The 18,730-nt window shown below is 39.7% G+C and overlaps 1 protein-coding gene across 1 annotated transcript in view; it reads left to right on the top strand.

Moving 5' to 3' along the window:
• Window positions 1-484: 484 nt before the first annotated feature.
• TESPA1 (thymocyte expressed, positive selection associated 1) overlaps window positions 485-18,730 on the top strand; it is a 33,523-nt gene continuing 15,277 nt past the window's right edge. The window contains 6 exon segments of the mRNA XM_033118636.1: window positions 485-632; window positions 10,068-10,275; window positions 11,147-11,189; window positions 17,067-17,116; window positions 17,695-17,748; window positions 18,496-18,532. Coding sequence (XP_032974527.1) covers window positions 10,113-10,275; window positions 11,147-11,189; window positions 17,067-17,116; window positions 17,695-17,748; window positions 18,496-18,532 — 347 coding nt within the window. The 5' untranslated portion in view covers window positions 485-632; window positions 10,068-10,112.

The raw sequence follows: 18,730 nt of genomic DNA, 5'->3' as shown, positions 1-18,730 counted from the left end.
ATTTGAAAACAAGCTGCTAGGGAATTTACCAGAGTGTGAAAGAATTATGAAAACAGATCCATTTTGGCTTAGAGCCCTCTGAAATGTGTGATAGGGCTGTAAGCATCTTCTCTGAGATAAATGTAAGTTAATTTTCCAGAGAGAGCTTTACCATCAGTTTTAGACACCTCTCTTCCTGGGGACAGAAAGCTTTATTTGCGGCAGTGGGATCCTGGTTATATGGAAGGAAGACTTTCCTATACGTACATCGCACATCGTTAAATGGGCTGCACCTTTCCCTTAATAGGAAAAGATCTCCTGTTGTTTTGGAAAGACCAAGGCAGCTCTCTGACGGGAAGGGCTCACTAGTGGTGAGCTCTGTGACTTCAGACACTTTGTTCTTCAGCCTCCTGAGCTAAAGTGAAGGATGTGGCTGGGGTAAGAGGCGGGGACTATGCATTTGTGTATGTGTTTTCTCATTTCCGCTTCCCCTTTCAAGCTTGCAACAGCAGTTTAATGAGGATAGAGAGAAAGGTACAATATGCAATATGACATTTTCTCACTGTCCTCACTTCAGTCCCGATACCTGGGAAGGGCCTGGCCCAGCTTTGATAACCGCTTTACCTCAAACTCAGCTCTCTACCAGCAAACTGGTGAGTACAACTCCCACCTCGATTTTAAGGCAATAGTGATTTAGGGTAGTGTTGAGAGAGAGGAGGAAATAGATCAGAGAAAAATCAGGCTGTGAAGAAAAGGGAAAAGTCAGGAGAAAATCTCCCACACCCCTGACTTCAACTTTAAAAAATTCATCATTGTGCCTCTCAGAACAAGGAGGTTCCTTTACTGTCTTATTTCCTTCGTATTACCAGAAAAATACTCTTTCTGGGGTCACAAAACATGGGTTCCTTTGAGGACCTGAATCAATATTTAAAATTGTTTACCTTTCTCACTTGAGAAGCTCCTCTCTGTCTTGCTGTACTGACGTTTGCTGTAAATTCAATCTGATTCTAACTTTGAAAGGTTCTCCAGGAGAAAAGTTTCGTAGCGTCACTGCAGGTCTCGTTCTAGTGTCCATAACTCTCACTACTGGAACTACCTCACATAAATCAATTTTTCTTTTTGTGGGTATGAACTCTTTTTTCAGAAGCCATAGAACAAAACCGTTGAGGAGATAAACTACAGCAAGATATATTGGGATTACATATGAAGAACTTACACAATTGGACAACCTCAGGCCAAATTAACTGGAAGGCTCAAGACAGATTACTACCTGTCAGTGCTGGTTTTCAGGCTGTACATCTCAGAGATGGATATGTGGACCACTGAATGACCTACATAATCCTCGGGGATGGGGGGATGGATTCTTTGCTCCTCCAACATCCTTGCCGCAGTGGTAGCCAGGCTGAGCATGTCATCAACTACATGAGTTTTAGGGAGGGTAGAGGACTGGAAAGATCTACTACACTGGGGTTTTCCCAGGCCCCTGCTGTGCTACTGAGCTCACCAGTGGGTGGTGGAAAAGAGGTAGGTCCCCAATGCAGAACAAGAACAAGATAAAAGAGCTCCAGAGAAGGGGCTTTATAAAAACACAAGGATTTGGAAAAGATACCCAGAGAAGTACTAGTGACTCTATCTACCACAAATGGCCCAGTAGAGAGGCCAGGGGACTTTCTAGACAATACATGGCTGTGCCAAGGATAGGAGGTTGGAAGTTGGAAGCTTTCAACTCATGGGTTCAAGCTTCAGATTTAACAGTTGTTAGGCTTGAGTGATCAGAGCTAAAGATCTGGTGTGATTTTCCTCTAACATGAATTATTATTAAGAAGAGGGTAAGCCGGATTTATTATCTGTCTCTGCATATTATCAAAGATAAGCTGAATCTATAACAAAGGGGGCAGAAAGAAATCTATCAAATGATTTCTTATCCACGTGCACTCCGGGAAATTTAGCAACTCTTTCCAACCTTACTAAGAACACTTTCTTATAACTCCTTTGGTCTTCTGAACGTTAGATGGAGTCCTGTGACTAAGCACTATGTTGTGGCCATAGAGACCCAACACAGTCATCTCTAGTTCAAGGTTTATGATTCATATTCTAACAGAGAATTGAGAGGAAGTGTGGACCCAGCTCAGATCACGATTCACAAGGTCCACGCTGGTTTACAGTAAGGGAAGAAGATCAGATATTTACTTCCACTTGATGACTGACAACTGTGCTGTTTTCCACCTAAAGGACAATACCAAAGTAAGTCTTCTGGCACCCCCTGTACTCTGTGCCCTGCCTACATCCAGGCCTAATGCAGAGAGGCTTGAACACAGATTTTGAGAAGAAGAGAAGTTTCAGTTATTGTGAAAGAAAAAGAGAGAAGAATAAAAATGAGTACAGGAGAGAAAGATCTTTATTACCAAGGAAATAGAAATAAAGCATTAAAGATATGAATTCACCGAACTAACTTGATGATCAAGAAATCTGCACATTCTCTCTCATTTTTCGGCTGAGCTATCTGTAATCCAGTCAGATGAACTGATGTTTCTTATTTTTGATGTCTTTAGAGCCCATCCAGATGAAAAAAATGTAGTGTCTCCTGACAATGAGAGCATAGGATGACTTTTTTTCCCAAATATACAACTTTAATGTTTCCTGTAGTAGTTTACAAGCCTTGCATAAAATTCATCCACATAAGGGAGGTGAAAGTAAGGAAGAAACGAAAGGAGAGAAAAAGAGGTCTTAGATGGTCTTCTTTCAGTATTTATTCAGCTAAACTTATTTTGGGAGAGAGGGGATTAAAAAGGAAGGGGAAAGAATTATGTTGATGAATTGGCATTTTTCTTGGTATTATTGATCAAATAACATCCCCCCTTTTCCCTGAAATAGATAGAAATGCTCCCTTAAACCATAGAAGTCTCAGAATGCTCAAACACTATACTCAGGATAATTTTTGTTCTGATGATCTTACAAACTGCAGTGACATAAAAGAAAATTCAAAGTTAGGAAAATATTCCTTATCTCTGAAGCCATGAAAAAGGGTGTTGCAGTTGGGGTGTGTAGAATGGGGGTGGGGGGCAGTCAGTCTGGCTTGAGGTGGGGTTTGTCCCATCTACAAACAGAAATGTTGGCTATCCTGGGGTTTCCCATGGCCTTCTGCAATGGTGGTGATGTGTGTCTTGGTTGTGAGTTCGGACAAGATGTGGAAGGTCTTATGGGCCCCATCATGGAAAGTCCATTTCCTTTTTCTCTCCTCCCACGCTTGTTTTTACTCTCAGTCCCAATTCACAGGCACTGCTTGGGGTGTAGGAACAATACAGACAGAAGAGAAGAGAGGTCTCTGTCTGATAGATTTTCCTGGGAGGAGGCCAAGAACGCTAAAGAAAAACCTGGGGCTGGGGCTGGGTCTTAGAAACCAAGAGTGGCAGGAGAAAGGCTATCTGATACAGAGGAAGAAAGCACACACCTGGGACTCAGAACTTGTGAGTGTGAGTCACATTTATAACCATTGATGTTCTACGTGATTTCGGGTAAACCTCTCTCTCTCTCTCTCTCTCTCTCTCTCTCTCTCTCTCTGTCTCTCTGTCTCTCTCTCTCTCCATCTTCACCTCTTTTTCTTTCTCTTTCAGTTTCCTCAACTGCAGAATGAGTGACCAGGATTAGATGATCTATCTGATCCCTTTGGACGTTAAGTAACAGTGAAGGACCCAGTTATTGCTTATTTTTCATCTGCGCTTTACAGCAACATCCCTCTCTCACCATCTGTATTTTACACACACTACTGTATCCTGTTGTTCACGCCTTCCTTCTTTCCTTATTCCTGAAAATGATCCAACTTTAGTGAATGGTTTAGACTTGGGGAAGATTAATAACAATAGCTGTCATTTACTAAGCACCTCCTTTATACATCAGGGACTTAATAGACATCAACTGGTTATACGTCACCCAACAAGTTTGGTACGTTACCTGTTTTATGTATGAAGAAACTTAGGTTAAGAGGGGATAAGTAATTTTACCAAGGACACATATGCAGTAAGTAGACAGAACTGTGATTCCAAACAAGGCTTACTCTTATTTCATGCTCTTTCTACAGTTTTCCTTTTCAAGAGTTACTCACCCTTACCGAGCCCCTTAAAAATACTCCCATGGTGAGATATCTGTAAGCAGAGCTGACATTTAGCAGGTACAAATTTGTTGGCCCGTACTGGTTGTTAAAATATGTCCACACCAAATTATGATAAATACCTATTGCTCCAAGCCTTCTGAGTGTCTATGACCAGCCCTGTTATCACAGCCCTCCCCTAAGATTCCCCAGACTGGCACCAAAGACTCAGTGCCACGCTAGTCATGGAATTGTAGGACACAGCTACGCGGCTGTGACTGGCATCAACTCTGATTGGTCTGTGCCATCCCATCACTGCTGGTAAATATTCTGAATGCCACAACAATCGAAAGGTAATGTGAAGTTCCGGGTAGACTTTCTCCTCTCAACTGGAACCTAGTTGGGCCCTTGCTGCTAACCCACTCTGTAAGCTTGAGGAAGGCAACACTGCTTCATAATCACTAGTTGGAGTCAAGGAGAACCATGCTAATAACCAAACAAAGCAACCTTGCCTTCCCTAAGCTAGTCACAAAGCCAAGTATAAATTACTTTTGGTTTATGCTGCTTCTTCTACGCTAGACTGTAAAATGGAGAGTTTATTAGCATATGAAAAGGACAATTTACTAAAATAGTTTCTCCTTTCCTTTATCCAGATTACATTTACTGCTGACACCTGGATGGTGATCTTGGGTTTTCTTATTCTATTATTGGTGGAAAGACTGTACAACTGAAGCCCAACCAACCTGAGTTTAAATGTCAGCAAGATCGTAAATATATGACCTTGGACCAGTCACATATCTCTTTGAGCTTCAGATAACAATAATTAGCTCAAAGGTGATTGGCAAGATTAAGTGAAGTCGTTCACGGGAAGGTTTTATGGATACATATAAGGTACTCAATACATCTTATGATGTATTATGAGTTATTGTGAGTACCTATTGCTTTGACTTGCTTATGTTAATATATAGTGAAGCTCTGACTACATTCCTTAGAAAACAGGGACTAGAAGTATGTGATGTTCTCAGTGTAGTGATAATAACATACCCATAAAGGTCTGCTACTAAAGTTACTGCTTCTGCTGATGATTTTTGTCCAACGATATTCATTTTAAAGCTCTTGACAGCTCCCTAATATTAAAACTCTAGAGGTGATTTCTCTTGTCTAGCTTCAATCCTATCTGTTGCAATTTCTATTTTTAACTATAACATCCTCAGAACAGAGAGAATTCTGTCCTATTTTATTTGGTTGTAGTCACATTCCAGAACACTTGACAGATTGTGGAGAAATATTTGGGAAGTGGAACTCTAGTGAAATGTCAGGAAGAGGAAAGGACAAAGGGCTGGAAATGATAGCAAAAGGAAAAAGTAAGGCTTTGGGGTGATTTAGACAAGTAGCGATAGTTTTTTGTTGTTTTTTGGGGGGAGGGTTGGGGAAGCAGTTAGTGGGAATGTCAGAGAAGATATCCACAGGCTTTAGAATTCCATCCTCATAGAAGATAGATTAAATATAAGATTATAATATAAACCACATTGAAAAAGGTGGTACTCAGATTCCAGAAGGAACTTTTGACCAAGGAATGAAAACTTAGAATGGAAAACTCTAGGAAATATTTTCTGAAGATAGGAAAATTTGATAGTTTAAGCTTATAAATTCAATTAGACTTACATAACCCCTATATTATATCAACAAAGGATTGGCATGACTATGCCCCAATGCTTTTTCTCTTCACTACAAGGTATACAAAATATACCTATATATTAGGATTTGAGACCATGTGGAAAGTCAGGAGCACCTGTCCTATGATATATAGTAGATAAGGATAATTTTTCAGCACCAGTGTGATTCTTGTTTCTCTACAGATACAGCATTTACTGAGCCCCTTCTGTTGCAAGATACTGTGCTATGCCCTGAGACAGGATTTAGGGTACAGGTTACAAGGATTGGTGGATAGCAAAGAGAGCCACTTATCTTTTGTTAAATATGTTATAAGCAAGTGTGCTGGTTGCTAGAGGTAGGGAACAGAAAGGAGATGACTTGAGTAGGCCTTCAAAGGTTCGATAGAATTTGTTTGGGTAGTGAGGAAGGTGGATGAAACTGTACAAGCTAAAGCAAAGAAGCAGAAAAGTTCAAGAAGTGCTGGAGGTCAGTGAGACACACCTGACTGAATCATACTCATTTGGGCTCCTTCTTAGCCTCCTTCACTCAGGCTCACCATTTTCTGGGGTCAGTCAAAGTTGGAAGTCCAGGAACCCCGTAAGTCAGTATCAATTTGAAAGGGAGTTTGCTAAATGGAAAGTAACTCCAGAGGCCACTGGACCGTTTCTTAATCCTTATGGGGAAAACAATACAAATGCATTTTTGTAGGTATTATTCCTACAAATATTTCATACTCAAATAGAAGAAATTCATAAACATTGGTATTGGTGGCAAATTTGTACAACATCAAGTCCCACCAATTCATGTTTTAGAAGATAAACCAATGCCCAGACAGAAAACCTAACTGACTTGCCAGGAATCAATTAATTGGACGCAAAGGTTGGAAGAATGCCCGTCTTCTGATTCCTAGTCAGTACTCTTCACTGCACCAAACCTCATTGTATATATAGGTGTATGTTTTTGTATGACTTGTTTGGAGGAAATATCTCCATGCCCTTCTCTCTGTTACACGGGGACCCAAGGCCTTCAAGGGTGTCATCTTGACAGCTGTATGCACCCCTCCTTCAATTCTTTCTAACACTCTCACTGCTGATGTGCTTGCCTGATAATCATTTGCTGCTTCCTCCAGATTTCCACAAAGCATACCCTGTGTCTTATCTCCCAGCAGCATAGCTTCCTCCTATTACCACTAACCAGATGGTTCTATTTCTCCCTGCCTCATAATATTGCTATACATCCCGTGAACAGGTCTCTACAACCCAAGTGTGGCAGAGATTGAGGAAAATTAACTTATTCAGTTCTTTGTTTCCATGTCCACTTTGCCACAATTGAGAAGATTAGCTTAGATATAGCCTTGCTTCTTTTATTTCAGACTTGAGACCATTGTTGCTTTTTTCAAGTGAAGAAATTATTCCACTCTCACCCACACTGCTTAGAAAATGGCTGTCATTGTCAGTAGGCAGAGTCCTTAACTTGGCTAGCCTTCTTGTTGTCATTACTATAATAACCATCTATCTGTAAGCCTTTTTTTGGAACTCTTAAGCATTGAGGATTCTGTTTTCATGGGCTTTTTTTTTTTTTAGGTATTTACATTAAGTAAAACTTCTGTGCACAGGACAGAATAGCAAATAGAAATAATTAAGAAACTATAACTTCTGCTCACAATTATAGAAACACCGAGAGAAGAAACAACTTATAGAATAACTCTCAAATTCATCTCTTTTTTCCAACTTCCAAACGAAAACATTTTTACATGCTTAGTAAACACGTAATTATAAGTTTATTGTCACAGTGTCGAAGCTAATCTCACAAAATAGATCTATGATGACTCTGTAAGGCACTAGGCTCCTAGGAGAAGTAGTCACCTACTAAATATTCATTCATTTAGAGAATAAGTATTTATTAAGCAACTACGATGAGTTAGGTTTCGTTTTAGACATTAGGGACACAGCAGTGAACAACCCAGACAAAAATCTCTGTCCTCATGGAGCTTATATTCTAATCAAAAAAGTAAATAATAAATTAGATTAACAAATAAAATATAAAGTATATTAGTGATAAGAACAATGAAGAAGAAAATCAAGCAGGGAAGGAACTCAGTGAAAAGTGACTATTGTAGGCTGTAGAAGCCAGACCTGGCTTCATGGAGAAAGTCGGTTAAGAGCTGACCTTTGCAGGTTAAGTGTGCAGAAGGCTGAGGGGGTGGAGGGCGGGGGGTGGTAAAGAACATGAGAAAAACCTAGGGTTAAGAGAAAGATAAACATTTGGGGGGCGGGCAGAGGGAAAATTAGCCTATATGAATGTAATATATGTTCAAAGATGTGGGAAGAATGTAGAATAGATTCATATCACAGAGGATGCTGAAACCCAAGTAAAAAGGTCATCTCAATTATTGAGAATCTGGCACTGTACTAGGCTAGAGTGTCCTCATTAAGAAACTAAGACCAGAGATTGTTATACCATTTCCAATGTTATACCATTAGCAAGTGGCAGAATAAAGTATGGGAGTCAAATATTCCTCCCTCTCTTCCTCCCTCCCTCCCTCTTTTCCTCTCTTCCTTTCTCCCTGGCCCTCCTGCCTTCCTGCTTTCCTGCCTTACTTTTAAATACTCCTAATCACCAAAAATGTTCTTTTTGTGAGCTGACATGTTTTTGTGATTTAGGTGAAGTCCTTTTGCTCTGGGAGTTGAAGATAATAGGCACGTCAGCCTTTGACATTTTCTTCTCTCGTCTCACTGACACCAACTAATTAAATATTTCAGAGATGCAGAGCTAGGTAAATAAACTCTGATCAAGGCTTTTTAAACTCTTCTCCTAAAATCTTTCTAGTGGCAGTTTCATCCCCTTTTTATCATCTCAAACAGCTCTTACCAAATGACAAGTTATCTCTGCTACCCTTCTTTGTGGCTTCCCTATGTCAGAAGCTTAATTCAATCATTTAATTTCTCCTGAAAAGCATAGGCAGTGGACAAAGGGCCAGGTGCCCAAGGTTAACAAAGTTTTATAGTGCTAACTGCTCTTTCTCCTTGGAGAAAAATGTGTCTTAGGCTGGACCTGAAGTAAAATCATTGAGAATAAGCAACAGTAATTGTGTATTGTTTTTCTCTGGCTATGTTTCATCTATAGCAAGGCATCCAAAACAATTTTATTACCTTAGGAATGTGTTTTGTGTTCAGGTTGTTCTTTTCAAAAGTAGCTACTTCAGTGCCTAAATTGTTGAATGCCTCACTAATGATTTTGCTTCTAAAGTTTGAGGAACAGAAGTCTTTAGAAACTGGTACTCTTCTTGTTTTCTTATTTTTATTTTCCCTTACTCCAAGAGTTTAAAGTGTGGCTTGGACAACGAAGTCGCTTATGGCACCTCCAGGGAATAGAGGGACAGGGCAGCGGAGAGCAAGTGTCCCATTGCCACTGACTCACTGTCATGGGTCGTGAGTGTGGCAGGTGGGAAAGAGGCAAGAGGACAGATATAAACTAATGAATGTTCACTAGCCTCCAGTTTTTTCAAGCTGTACTTGGACAAGTGAATGATTCCTCCCCTTTTTCTTCCTCTTTGAATATGTGACTAGTGCCATCAGAATTCACCTTTTGGAAAAATACAGAGCTGTTGATTAGGCAGTGCTAAATGAAATATAAATTCATTGATGAACTAGAAAATTAACTCATGGCTATGGGTAAACCCAAGCTGACAAAGTAGAAAGTGATGATCCTGAAGGTGGTGACTGCTAATTGCTCAAGGCAAGCTTTCCTTGTTGCTTTTATTGTGGGATTTTTTTCCCCTGAGAAAAGTCCTATGAGAACACTAATATATAAAACAGGAAACAAAACAAATCATATCCCAAATGACTGTAGTTAGAATGACATCCTGGTGGTGGGAACTTAGAGAAACTGTTCAGCATTTGAGATCTGAAAGTTCTTCATATATCTTTATAAGGATCAAATAAAGTAAATTTTATAAATTGCTAATGTAAAGATATTTTGAGTTTAGTGGAAGATTCTGACAAAGTCCTTAGATTAAAGAAAAGGTTTTCCAATACAATATTCCAGCTATCATGAGAAATAGCTTTTCTATAAGTCAGAAGAGCTTTCTCAATGTTCCTTAAATCATGTGATGTTTGACGTTTCTAGACTTACTGATTTGAAAGACATGCCCTGGCATTTAGAGTTTTCAGGCATTTCTTTTTTTGGAAGGTGGAGGAAGGGCTAGAATCTCCTTCCACCTCCCCAATGGGGAGAGAGGGTTCATGCTCCCTTCTGTACAGCCAGGAAGGGGGTGGGGGGCAACCCAGGACGTGGTGGTTTCCAAACGGAGGATGAGGGAGTATCACTGTGTTTCAACTCTCAGGACATCATCACTGTGGCAGGAGGCCCTGAATTCTGAACCAAGGCCATGGAGGGCTCCGTGCTGAGCCCCACATCCTGGGAGAAGCGACGGGCCTGGCTCCGTCAGAGCCGCCACTGGCAGACCCAGGTCTTGGAAGAGGAGGCTGCAGCTGCCCTGCAGGATGTCCCAGATCCTGAGCCGTCCAGCCTGGATGACGTTTTTCAGGAAGGTAAGAGGCAGTTCGACATCAGACTTCCACGTTGTCTTGCAGGGAAAACACGGCATCAGGCTCAGGTCTGCAGACTGTGGGCAGTGGGTCCCTTGTTTCGGCTAGGCCCTCAGGGAGGCTCATTTTGACTGGCTTCAGTGAATTTAAGGGGAGGAGGGTAAAGTAATATAAGACATGAATTATGTGAGAAAGCGACAGGCATGAGATTAGGAAAAAGAAAGAGGCACATTTTTGTATCATCCTGAGAAGCTGTCTGTAGGATTCAAGGTCAGGATTCTATGTGCCTGTTACAGGGTGTTTTATTTTGTCTATAATAAAGTAACACTCAACTCGAATGCCAGGACTCTGGCTAAAACTCACTAACAAGCTGTGTGACCTTTGGCAAGTCACTCACTTCTCGAAGACATATTTGTTTCATTGAAATAGTAGTAGGTAGTACCTTTTCTACACACCTCTCAGAGCTTCTTTGAGGTTCAAATGAGACTATAGCCATGAGAGTAAAAAAAATGTTTAGATCTTGTTTGTGCTTTTTGTTTTGTTGTGTGTGTTGTTGTTTGTTTGTCTGTTTGTTTTTTTGTTTTTGGAAGGTCCACCCCTATTCCTAAACCTAGGGGAAGAAGAGAGCAGTGGGCCTGATATCCTGGGCACTTTCCAGGTTCCTGGGAGGAAGGGGCAGGGAGGCAGAGAGAGAAGAAATACCCAGCATTTTTATACATGGGTATAGTCCTCTCATATCTTAAAGAAAAGTTTTATGGAAAAAAGAATTCATGATGTGGCTTATATAAGAATAAACTTGAGAATGGGGTGAGTTACAAGGAAGAAGTCTGGTTGCCTTCACTTCTCACACTGATCTGATGCCTGACTTTTCTAGGGAATCCAATCACTAAGATTGAAGACTGGCTGCAGGATTGTGGGTAAGTGCTAGGGGTGCAATGGGGTTGAATGTCGTTGATGGTTGGACATGCTAACAGGGAATGGGTTTGATTTGGACCTAATGATTAGAAGTGAGGTTACAATTGGTGGTGGGGGTGTGGACTGTGAGGGTTTAGGTGAGTGTGAGCATTGGGGCTGTGACTCAAGTACAACTCTGGTCTGAGACGACATTAGAATGGAGGTCTGGAAATACATGTTGCATCTAGTCTAAAGCCAAGAATGATGGAAATCTGTAGCTATGTGAAATGGCTAGGCTTAGTTCCAGATCCCTATGCCATCGCTTTTCCCTTCAGACTGAAGTCTAATGCTGTGTAGCAAAAGAGGAGTTAGAAACCTAGTTCTTATGATCAGAGTAAGACATCACTATTGTTATTTATTTCTACTGCAGAACGCAGGAAGAGGGGCTAAGGGGTTTTCAGTCATTCAAAGCAGTGAAGAATTGGAGCAGGTACTTCAATGCAAAACGTAGTATTTCTTTCCTCAGAAACACTTTAAAATATGAGACCCCACAACCCATCAGCCTGTATCATTTTAGGCTCAGTCTACCCAGACACAGAGGGGAAAGCTTCTGTGACCTATTTAAGTCTGATCATTTGTGTGATAATGAATTCTCAGAATTTATAACTCCTGTCTGCTCTTTATTTCCCCTAAAGGAATGTTTTAAGCTTAACGTAGGCTTTAATCTAAACTCATCCATTAATATAACATAAACCCATCCTTGCTTATTTGGTAGGAAATACGTAGCACTGAATAATCCAAGGTTGTTTATTTCAACTATGTCCCAGAAGGTAATGCCAGGAAGGATTTACTTTGTGTTTTTGTTGTTTATAAAACATGTTATCCTTATTATCCTAATGGTTCACAATTCAATGACTTCAAAGTCAATTAAGGTTAATCAAAGTATAGGGAAGTAAAGGAATGTGGGAATAGGTATGTCTGCAGGTTTTGGTGTGTGAGAACTGTCCTAGGATTTAAAATCCTTCACCTGATTTGTACAACAGAACCAGTTGTCTCAATTAATGTCTTCATCTCATTAACTTCTCCTGAGTCTTATCAATTCACATCAATAGCTACAGACTGCACTGACTGACTGTCTGAATGGTCTAGACCAGGGGTGTCAAAACTGCGGCCCACGGGCCAACTGCGGTCAGCAATCCATTGTTAATTGGCCCGCAGCAAATTCCAAAAATATATGTAGTTTACTTAAATAAACCAGGTGAGGCAATAGGTACTTCACCTCGAGTGAGTGGCCCGGCTGTTGGTGTATTTTACCGCATATGGCCCTTGGTGAAAACCGTTGAAAAAGTTTGGACGCCCCTGGTCTGGACTCTAGAGGGTAGTTTAAAATATGCTCCTTGACTTCAAACACGCTAGTTGAAAAGAATGAATTCATAGAAATACAAGATTGTAAACTCCAGAAATCACCTTTCCTCACCTATATTCTACAAAGATAAACCCTGAAACAAAACATCTTGAGAAGGTAGCCTGGTAAATGAAAATACTCCAGGATCTGAACTTAATTCTTTTGCTAACTATCTGTGTAAACAAGTGTAAGCAAACAACTGAAATGCTTTCTATCTCTGACTCCTCACCTATACAGTGGAGAACTAAAATAATAAAGTTTCTTTTGAGATTTAAATGATATAATATATGTACAAGTATGTACAAGCTTTATGCTCTGTAGTAGTATATGAGTAGTGAAGTTTATAAAGGAGGGGCTTTATGGTACCTTAAAATTTCCTAGAATAAGTCTGTTTATCCATCTATTTATCTAGCATCTATCTATCTATCTATCTATCTATCTATCTATCTATCTATCTATCTACCTATCTGTCATTTATCTATCTACCTATCTTTCTGTCTACCACTTTATCCAAAAAGTATGTCCAGAAGTGAAACACATCAACTCCAGGATAGTAGTTCCCTCTAGAAAGGAAGAAAGTAGGAAGAAATGGGAGTAAAAGGAGACTTTAGTTATATCTTTAATATTTTTTTTAATTAACAGAGAGCTGAAGCAAATATGAGAAAATGTTTACATGTGTGAAAATAGGGTGGCAGGTGCTACAATATCTGTCATATTTTCTTTACTTTTCTGTGTATAAAAAAGTTTTTCAATATTTGAACTTCAAAAAGGCCATAAGAAAGTCTATTAGCATGCTTATATTTGTCTCTGGAAGGGGACTAATTCATAAAATATTTCAAATTTTCTGTATTTTCTAATCCTCCCCAGTAAGTATGTGATATTTTTAATTATATGGGAAGAATCAGAAAAATTAAAGGATGTGATGATTGATGATAGTGAGAGAATACTTGATCTTGATAATAGGCAATGAAGAAGACAGGGGGAATTGCATTCTAAATATGACCTTCTGAATTACCATGTTCTTTGATTCTTAGTCTGCCAAGACCACAGAGGAAAGAAAATGGATCAGGAACCCATTTTCACTGATTTTCTGTCTACTCTGTTTACAGGTGCCCTAGGAGGCCCTTTTCAAATTTTGTTTAAGGCCATGTAGTTTCCATTTCCTTTACAATGCCAAACACCCTCGATAGCAAGAAGGTTTTGGTTTCTGACAAGCTTTCCAAGAAAATTTACCAACTTCCTGGGTAATCTAGTGTCAGTGTCTCTCGGTATAATTGAATCTAATGGCACACCATTCTGCTTCAGGTTTAGAACATGTACATCTTTACAGACTATATCTCTCCTTTTTCTTTCTCCTCTTAAGCTCTTGGGGGATTTTTTAGGTCATGAATGTGTTGCTTATGAATCATCAGAGTTTGCGTTGGGAGCCCAACAATCATCTGTGTGGACTTCAACTTAAATCTCTGCAAGCAAAATCTATGGAAATCGTTTGAAGAAGCTAAAATTAGCCACATGCTTCTTCTCACAATGCAGTCCTCCTCCCTACTCTTTGTCAATGGGGTATACAGGAGAGCAGTACCTTGGCTCTTGTACTTCAGACTTGAAATGATACTGAGGGACATTTCAATGCAAACATGGAGAGAGAGGAGCAGCTATGGATCCCGTCCCTAGTCATTGATTTTGTGTCGTAAGCAACAATTCATGAAAGGCCTGGGAGTTAGGTGATGACAGTGAAGTTTCAAATCAACATGCTTAGTAAGAAGGCATCAACAGATCCAGGCCCATGTCTACACTTCTGTGATGATCCCACATACACCTAGAAAAGCCTACTGTCCCAAGGGTCATCCTGGGCTGGTTCTCAAATACAAACTATGGGCATGCCTGCAACTACACAACTAGAGAAGAGAAATATAGGGTGAATACCCAACAAAAACTTGTATCGAATGAATAGTAGCAAGTTTTTCTTTGGATAAACAAGGAATTTTATCAGTGGTATCTTTTAATATAAATTTGATTGAAGTATAGCATGCATATCACTAGTATTTTTCTTTTTAATATGAATTGTAGTGCGACTCAGTAGGTGTAAGTTGCAGTCATGCTAGATAAGCAAGTTCTAGATACAGGCTGTACAGCATGGTGCCTATAGCTAACGGTATGGTACTGTGTGCTTCAAAATTGGTTAAGAGGGTAGAGCTCGTGTTAAGTGTTCTTACTTCAAGTAAAGGAAACTCTGGGAGCTGTTAGATAGATATGTCTGTTACCGTGATTGGCCACAATGTCACAGGTGTTTGCATATGTCTAAACTCATCACACTCTACACATTACGTGCAGTTCTTTGTATATCAATTCTACCTCAAAGCTGTTAAAGGAACACTAATATAAACCATATTGTAGTATAAAATATTTACTGAAAATTAAACGAGTATTAAATATATAGCTCAAGGAATTTCTCAAAAGAGAATACACACCTAAAACCTGCAGCAGAATTACCAGTATTCCAGAAGTCCCTTTCTGTCTCCCTCCATTCATTACCCTGCTACCAAGGTAACCAGTACCCTAACCTATAACGTGATAGACAACTTTTGCAGTTTTTTAACTTTATGTAAATAGTCATACAATATGTACTGTTTTATGTGTCTTTCTTTGGTTCAGCATTATGTTTATGGTGTTCATCCATGTTTGGCAAGTAGCAATAGGTCATACTTTCTTATTGTTGTGTAGCATTAAATTGTATATTTATCATAAAATTTATCCATTGTATAAATAATTAGAGATTTGGGTCTTCCAATTGTGGGTTATTATGAATGTTGTGAATATTATTATTTCTTTTGGTGAACATATTTTGGCATTTCCATTGAGTACATACCCAGAAGTGCAATAGTAGTGTGTTTGTATTGTGGTGATGATAATCGTTGGCTTTAGGAGCTTAGCTGCATTATTGTGTAGCTACAGCACAAGCATTAATGCGGTACTGAATGTCAGTATTCTAGTAGTTGACTATATTGGTTACCATAGTGTTTTTTAGTAGTGATAATAAATATTAATTTATACTAATATTTGTAATGTTGTATATACTAACATTTGTCAGTAGTGTTATATTAAAATATACTTTTATGTAATAATATTATATGTATAATAAAATAATATTTTATGTATAATATTATATATTAGGAAGAGAAGTATACATTTGTAGTTTGAGTTGTGTTAATTAGAGTTACCCATTCTTAATTAGCTTGGGTATCATTTCACTTTTTATAATGTACCTTAATGTACAGTCTTTTTCATTGAAATATATAAAAATTTAGATTTTGGAAAAGTTGGCTGATTTTTTTAAATTATTGAAAGCAAAGTACCAGCGAAAGTGTGTGTGTGTATGTGTGTGTGTGTGTGTGTGTGTGTGTGTGTGTGTGGATTTATTTTGTAAAATATAAACACAACTGATCTACAGATGCTTAATTAGTAAACCCTTGCCATTATAAAACATTTCATGAAGTGATTCTCCAATAGCCTGAGAGTTATCTGGACCACTGGAGACTGCTAAAGGAGAAGGCTCGTTTCAGACCCTCCAATGGATGTGCTCCAGTCAGTTTCCCAATAACTCACTTTAACAAATCTCTGCTCCAGCCTCCATTTGAGATTACATTCAAAGCATCATGTGCAACTTCCATTTTAAAACTTTTAGGAAAGCAAACTATAAAACTCACACCACATCAGTGCTCAAAGCGGACTTCGATAACAATAATATCTAGGCATCCAAATCCCCACATGTACATTTGAGAACATAGCAACAGCAAGGAGCCAGGACTAGAATCCAGATGCTCTGGTCCTAGTTCAAAGCTTTTTCACAGACTACTTCAGTCACCTGTTTTAGACAGAGAATTTTTTCCTTGTTAGAAAACTGAGTTGTTTCTGACTACCATTTATGCTGATTTCTCTCTTTCTTCTTGTGAGATGGTAAATGTTTGATAAGCCCATATCTCAAAATGTAAAAATATAATCTCTAACCAAGATACAGTTTTTGCTGCTTCCTGAAAGACATGATGTTCAGCAAGAACGTGGCTCAAAGAGAAGGAAGGAGGTATAGCAGATAAGATGATCCCCTAGAAGTTTTTTTAAATCTTAATATTTGCTTTTGTGATGTAGAATTATGCACCCAAACCCCTGCTTCTATAAATGTATTTCTCTGGCTTTACTTCTATATTCTTTCTCTCCTATTCTCCCTAGGAATAACCCGGAGAATTGTTGCTAAGCTGACTTTAATGATGTGGTCAGGGCAACGACAGCACAATACAGTGCGTTCCAATCCCAGCTCCCCCGACTGCCTCCATGAGTTTGTCGGCCAGACAACCACTGTCTTAGTTTTCTTCAACTTAAGAGCAGTTTAAATACTACTGACTCTCGTTGGAAAATCATGTGAACTTGTGGGACATATTTGAGGAAAACCCCCTTGGAAAATGTAGTGATTTTAATCTATAAGATTATTTTTGGTTTTTAGATACTCTGAAGAAGGGTTTTTTGAGGAAGCAGGGCAGCCGATGTGCAATGGTGAGTACAGACTCTGTTCTTTCTTCTATGTTCTTCTACCTGGATAGTGATATGGCCGCGTGTGTGTGTATCTGCACATCATATGTATGCATAAGAATGCTGACTATCTTGTAACTGTCTGCAAAACACCTATTACTGGTCACAAGGCAGTCCAGAAGGTCCAGAAGGTTGAGGAAGCATTGGCTCAGAGCGCACAGGCTCACCAGCACTCAAAGGTTATCTTCTGTTAGTAGCTGCTCAGCTAATAATCACTGCTATAGGAAAAGAGCCTTATAAAATGTGTGTTTATCTGCATGAGTATACACCCCCATGTGCTTACTATTTGGCAGAGGATTGTGTACATGACTATGCGATAGAGGGGACAGGTTAATTACAGGTGAGCATTTATGTGATGCTTTCTGACTTGAAATATCAATGTGATTTCTAAAGTTATATATGTATAGCTGGGGTAGTTTTGCAAACATGCAGATGTCTGATGTGACTGAGAGGTTGTAGATATTCATATTTACAGGTGGGTGTGTGTGTGTGCATATGTTCAAGCCTGATTGTTTTGTGACCTTTGCCTTCTTACTTAACAGGGTGCCCCAGCCATGGAACCAGCTTTGAAGATGACTTGACCCTTGGAGCAGAGGGTAAGTGGCACAATTCTCTGCAGTTAAGATCAGGAAAGAGGCCATACATTGGATGAATCGAGGATAGAATGGAAGGGGGAGAACTGCAGAAAGAAGCAGCCCATCCTGAGGTCTTATGCGTACAGAAAGAACAATCACAACATGATCTAATTTGAAACTCAGAAAACATCACATGCCCAGACATGCTTCCTCACCAGCCTATCAGGATGTCTACTGGTACATCATTGGAGTTTTCCTTTGGCCCCTGGGAAGGTAACATATAAAATCACCATAACAGTGGCTGCCTAGACATCTTTGAAACAGTTTTTTATGTAAGAAGCCCAGAGCAGCCTGAGTACTGCATATAAGAGAGAGACTGCACTCAGGAAGATAAGGGCTTAAATAAAACATGGAGGTATAGCAAACTCCTAGTGTCTCCTGGCACCTGTAGAAACTCATATGGTGGGACAGGAACACTAGCCTAAAGGGCTGAATGACTCCTCAGGACAGAGGAACTCTGACACCACTCATGGTTCAGAAGTTCAGAGGCTTGGGTCCAGTTGTACTCTGCCATATCTGTCTCGCTTCCAGGTCTGTGTTTGATCATCTTTATATACCGTCATAAAGAGCAGGGTTCATGGGGCTAAGCAATCTCATAGTTGTGGCAGAGGGGAACAAAAAGTGTTGGGTTTTAAGTTCAGAAGAGCAGCTGAGGTGATTTTCATCTTCCCTTCTAACTTTCTCTCTGCCTTTCTATTCCTTGTCCAGCCACACTGTTGGCCACCAGTGGCAAACTCTTCTCCAGGTAAGTGTAAGGTGCAGCAAGGCTGAATGGTGTCTCCTTCAAGAGCTGCTGAACTGGGGTACGTGTCAGAGTCAAAGAGACTAAAAACAAAGAGCTAAAGATTCACAATAGAGTGAGATTTTCCAATCAGGTATGAGGCCATTCACTGAGTTTTCACAGTAGATAGTTCAAAGGTACCCAGCAGGGAGTGACTACGCC

Source organism: Rhinolophus ferrumequinum, chromosome 10, assembly GCF_004115265.2.
Source record: "Rhinolophus ferrumequinum isolate MPI-CBG mRhiFer1 chromosome 10, mRhiFer1_v1.p, whole genome shotgun sequence".
Taxonomy (NCBI): Eukaryota; Metazoa; Chordata; class Mammalia; order Chiroptera; family Rhinolophidae; genus Rhinolophus; species Rhinolophus ferrumequinum.
Note: the sequence above shows the minus strand (reverse complement) of the source record. Positions and strands in the feature narration are given on the sequence as shown.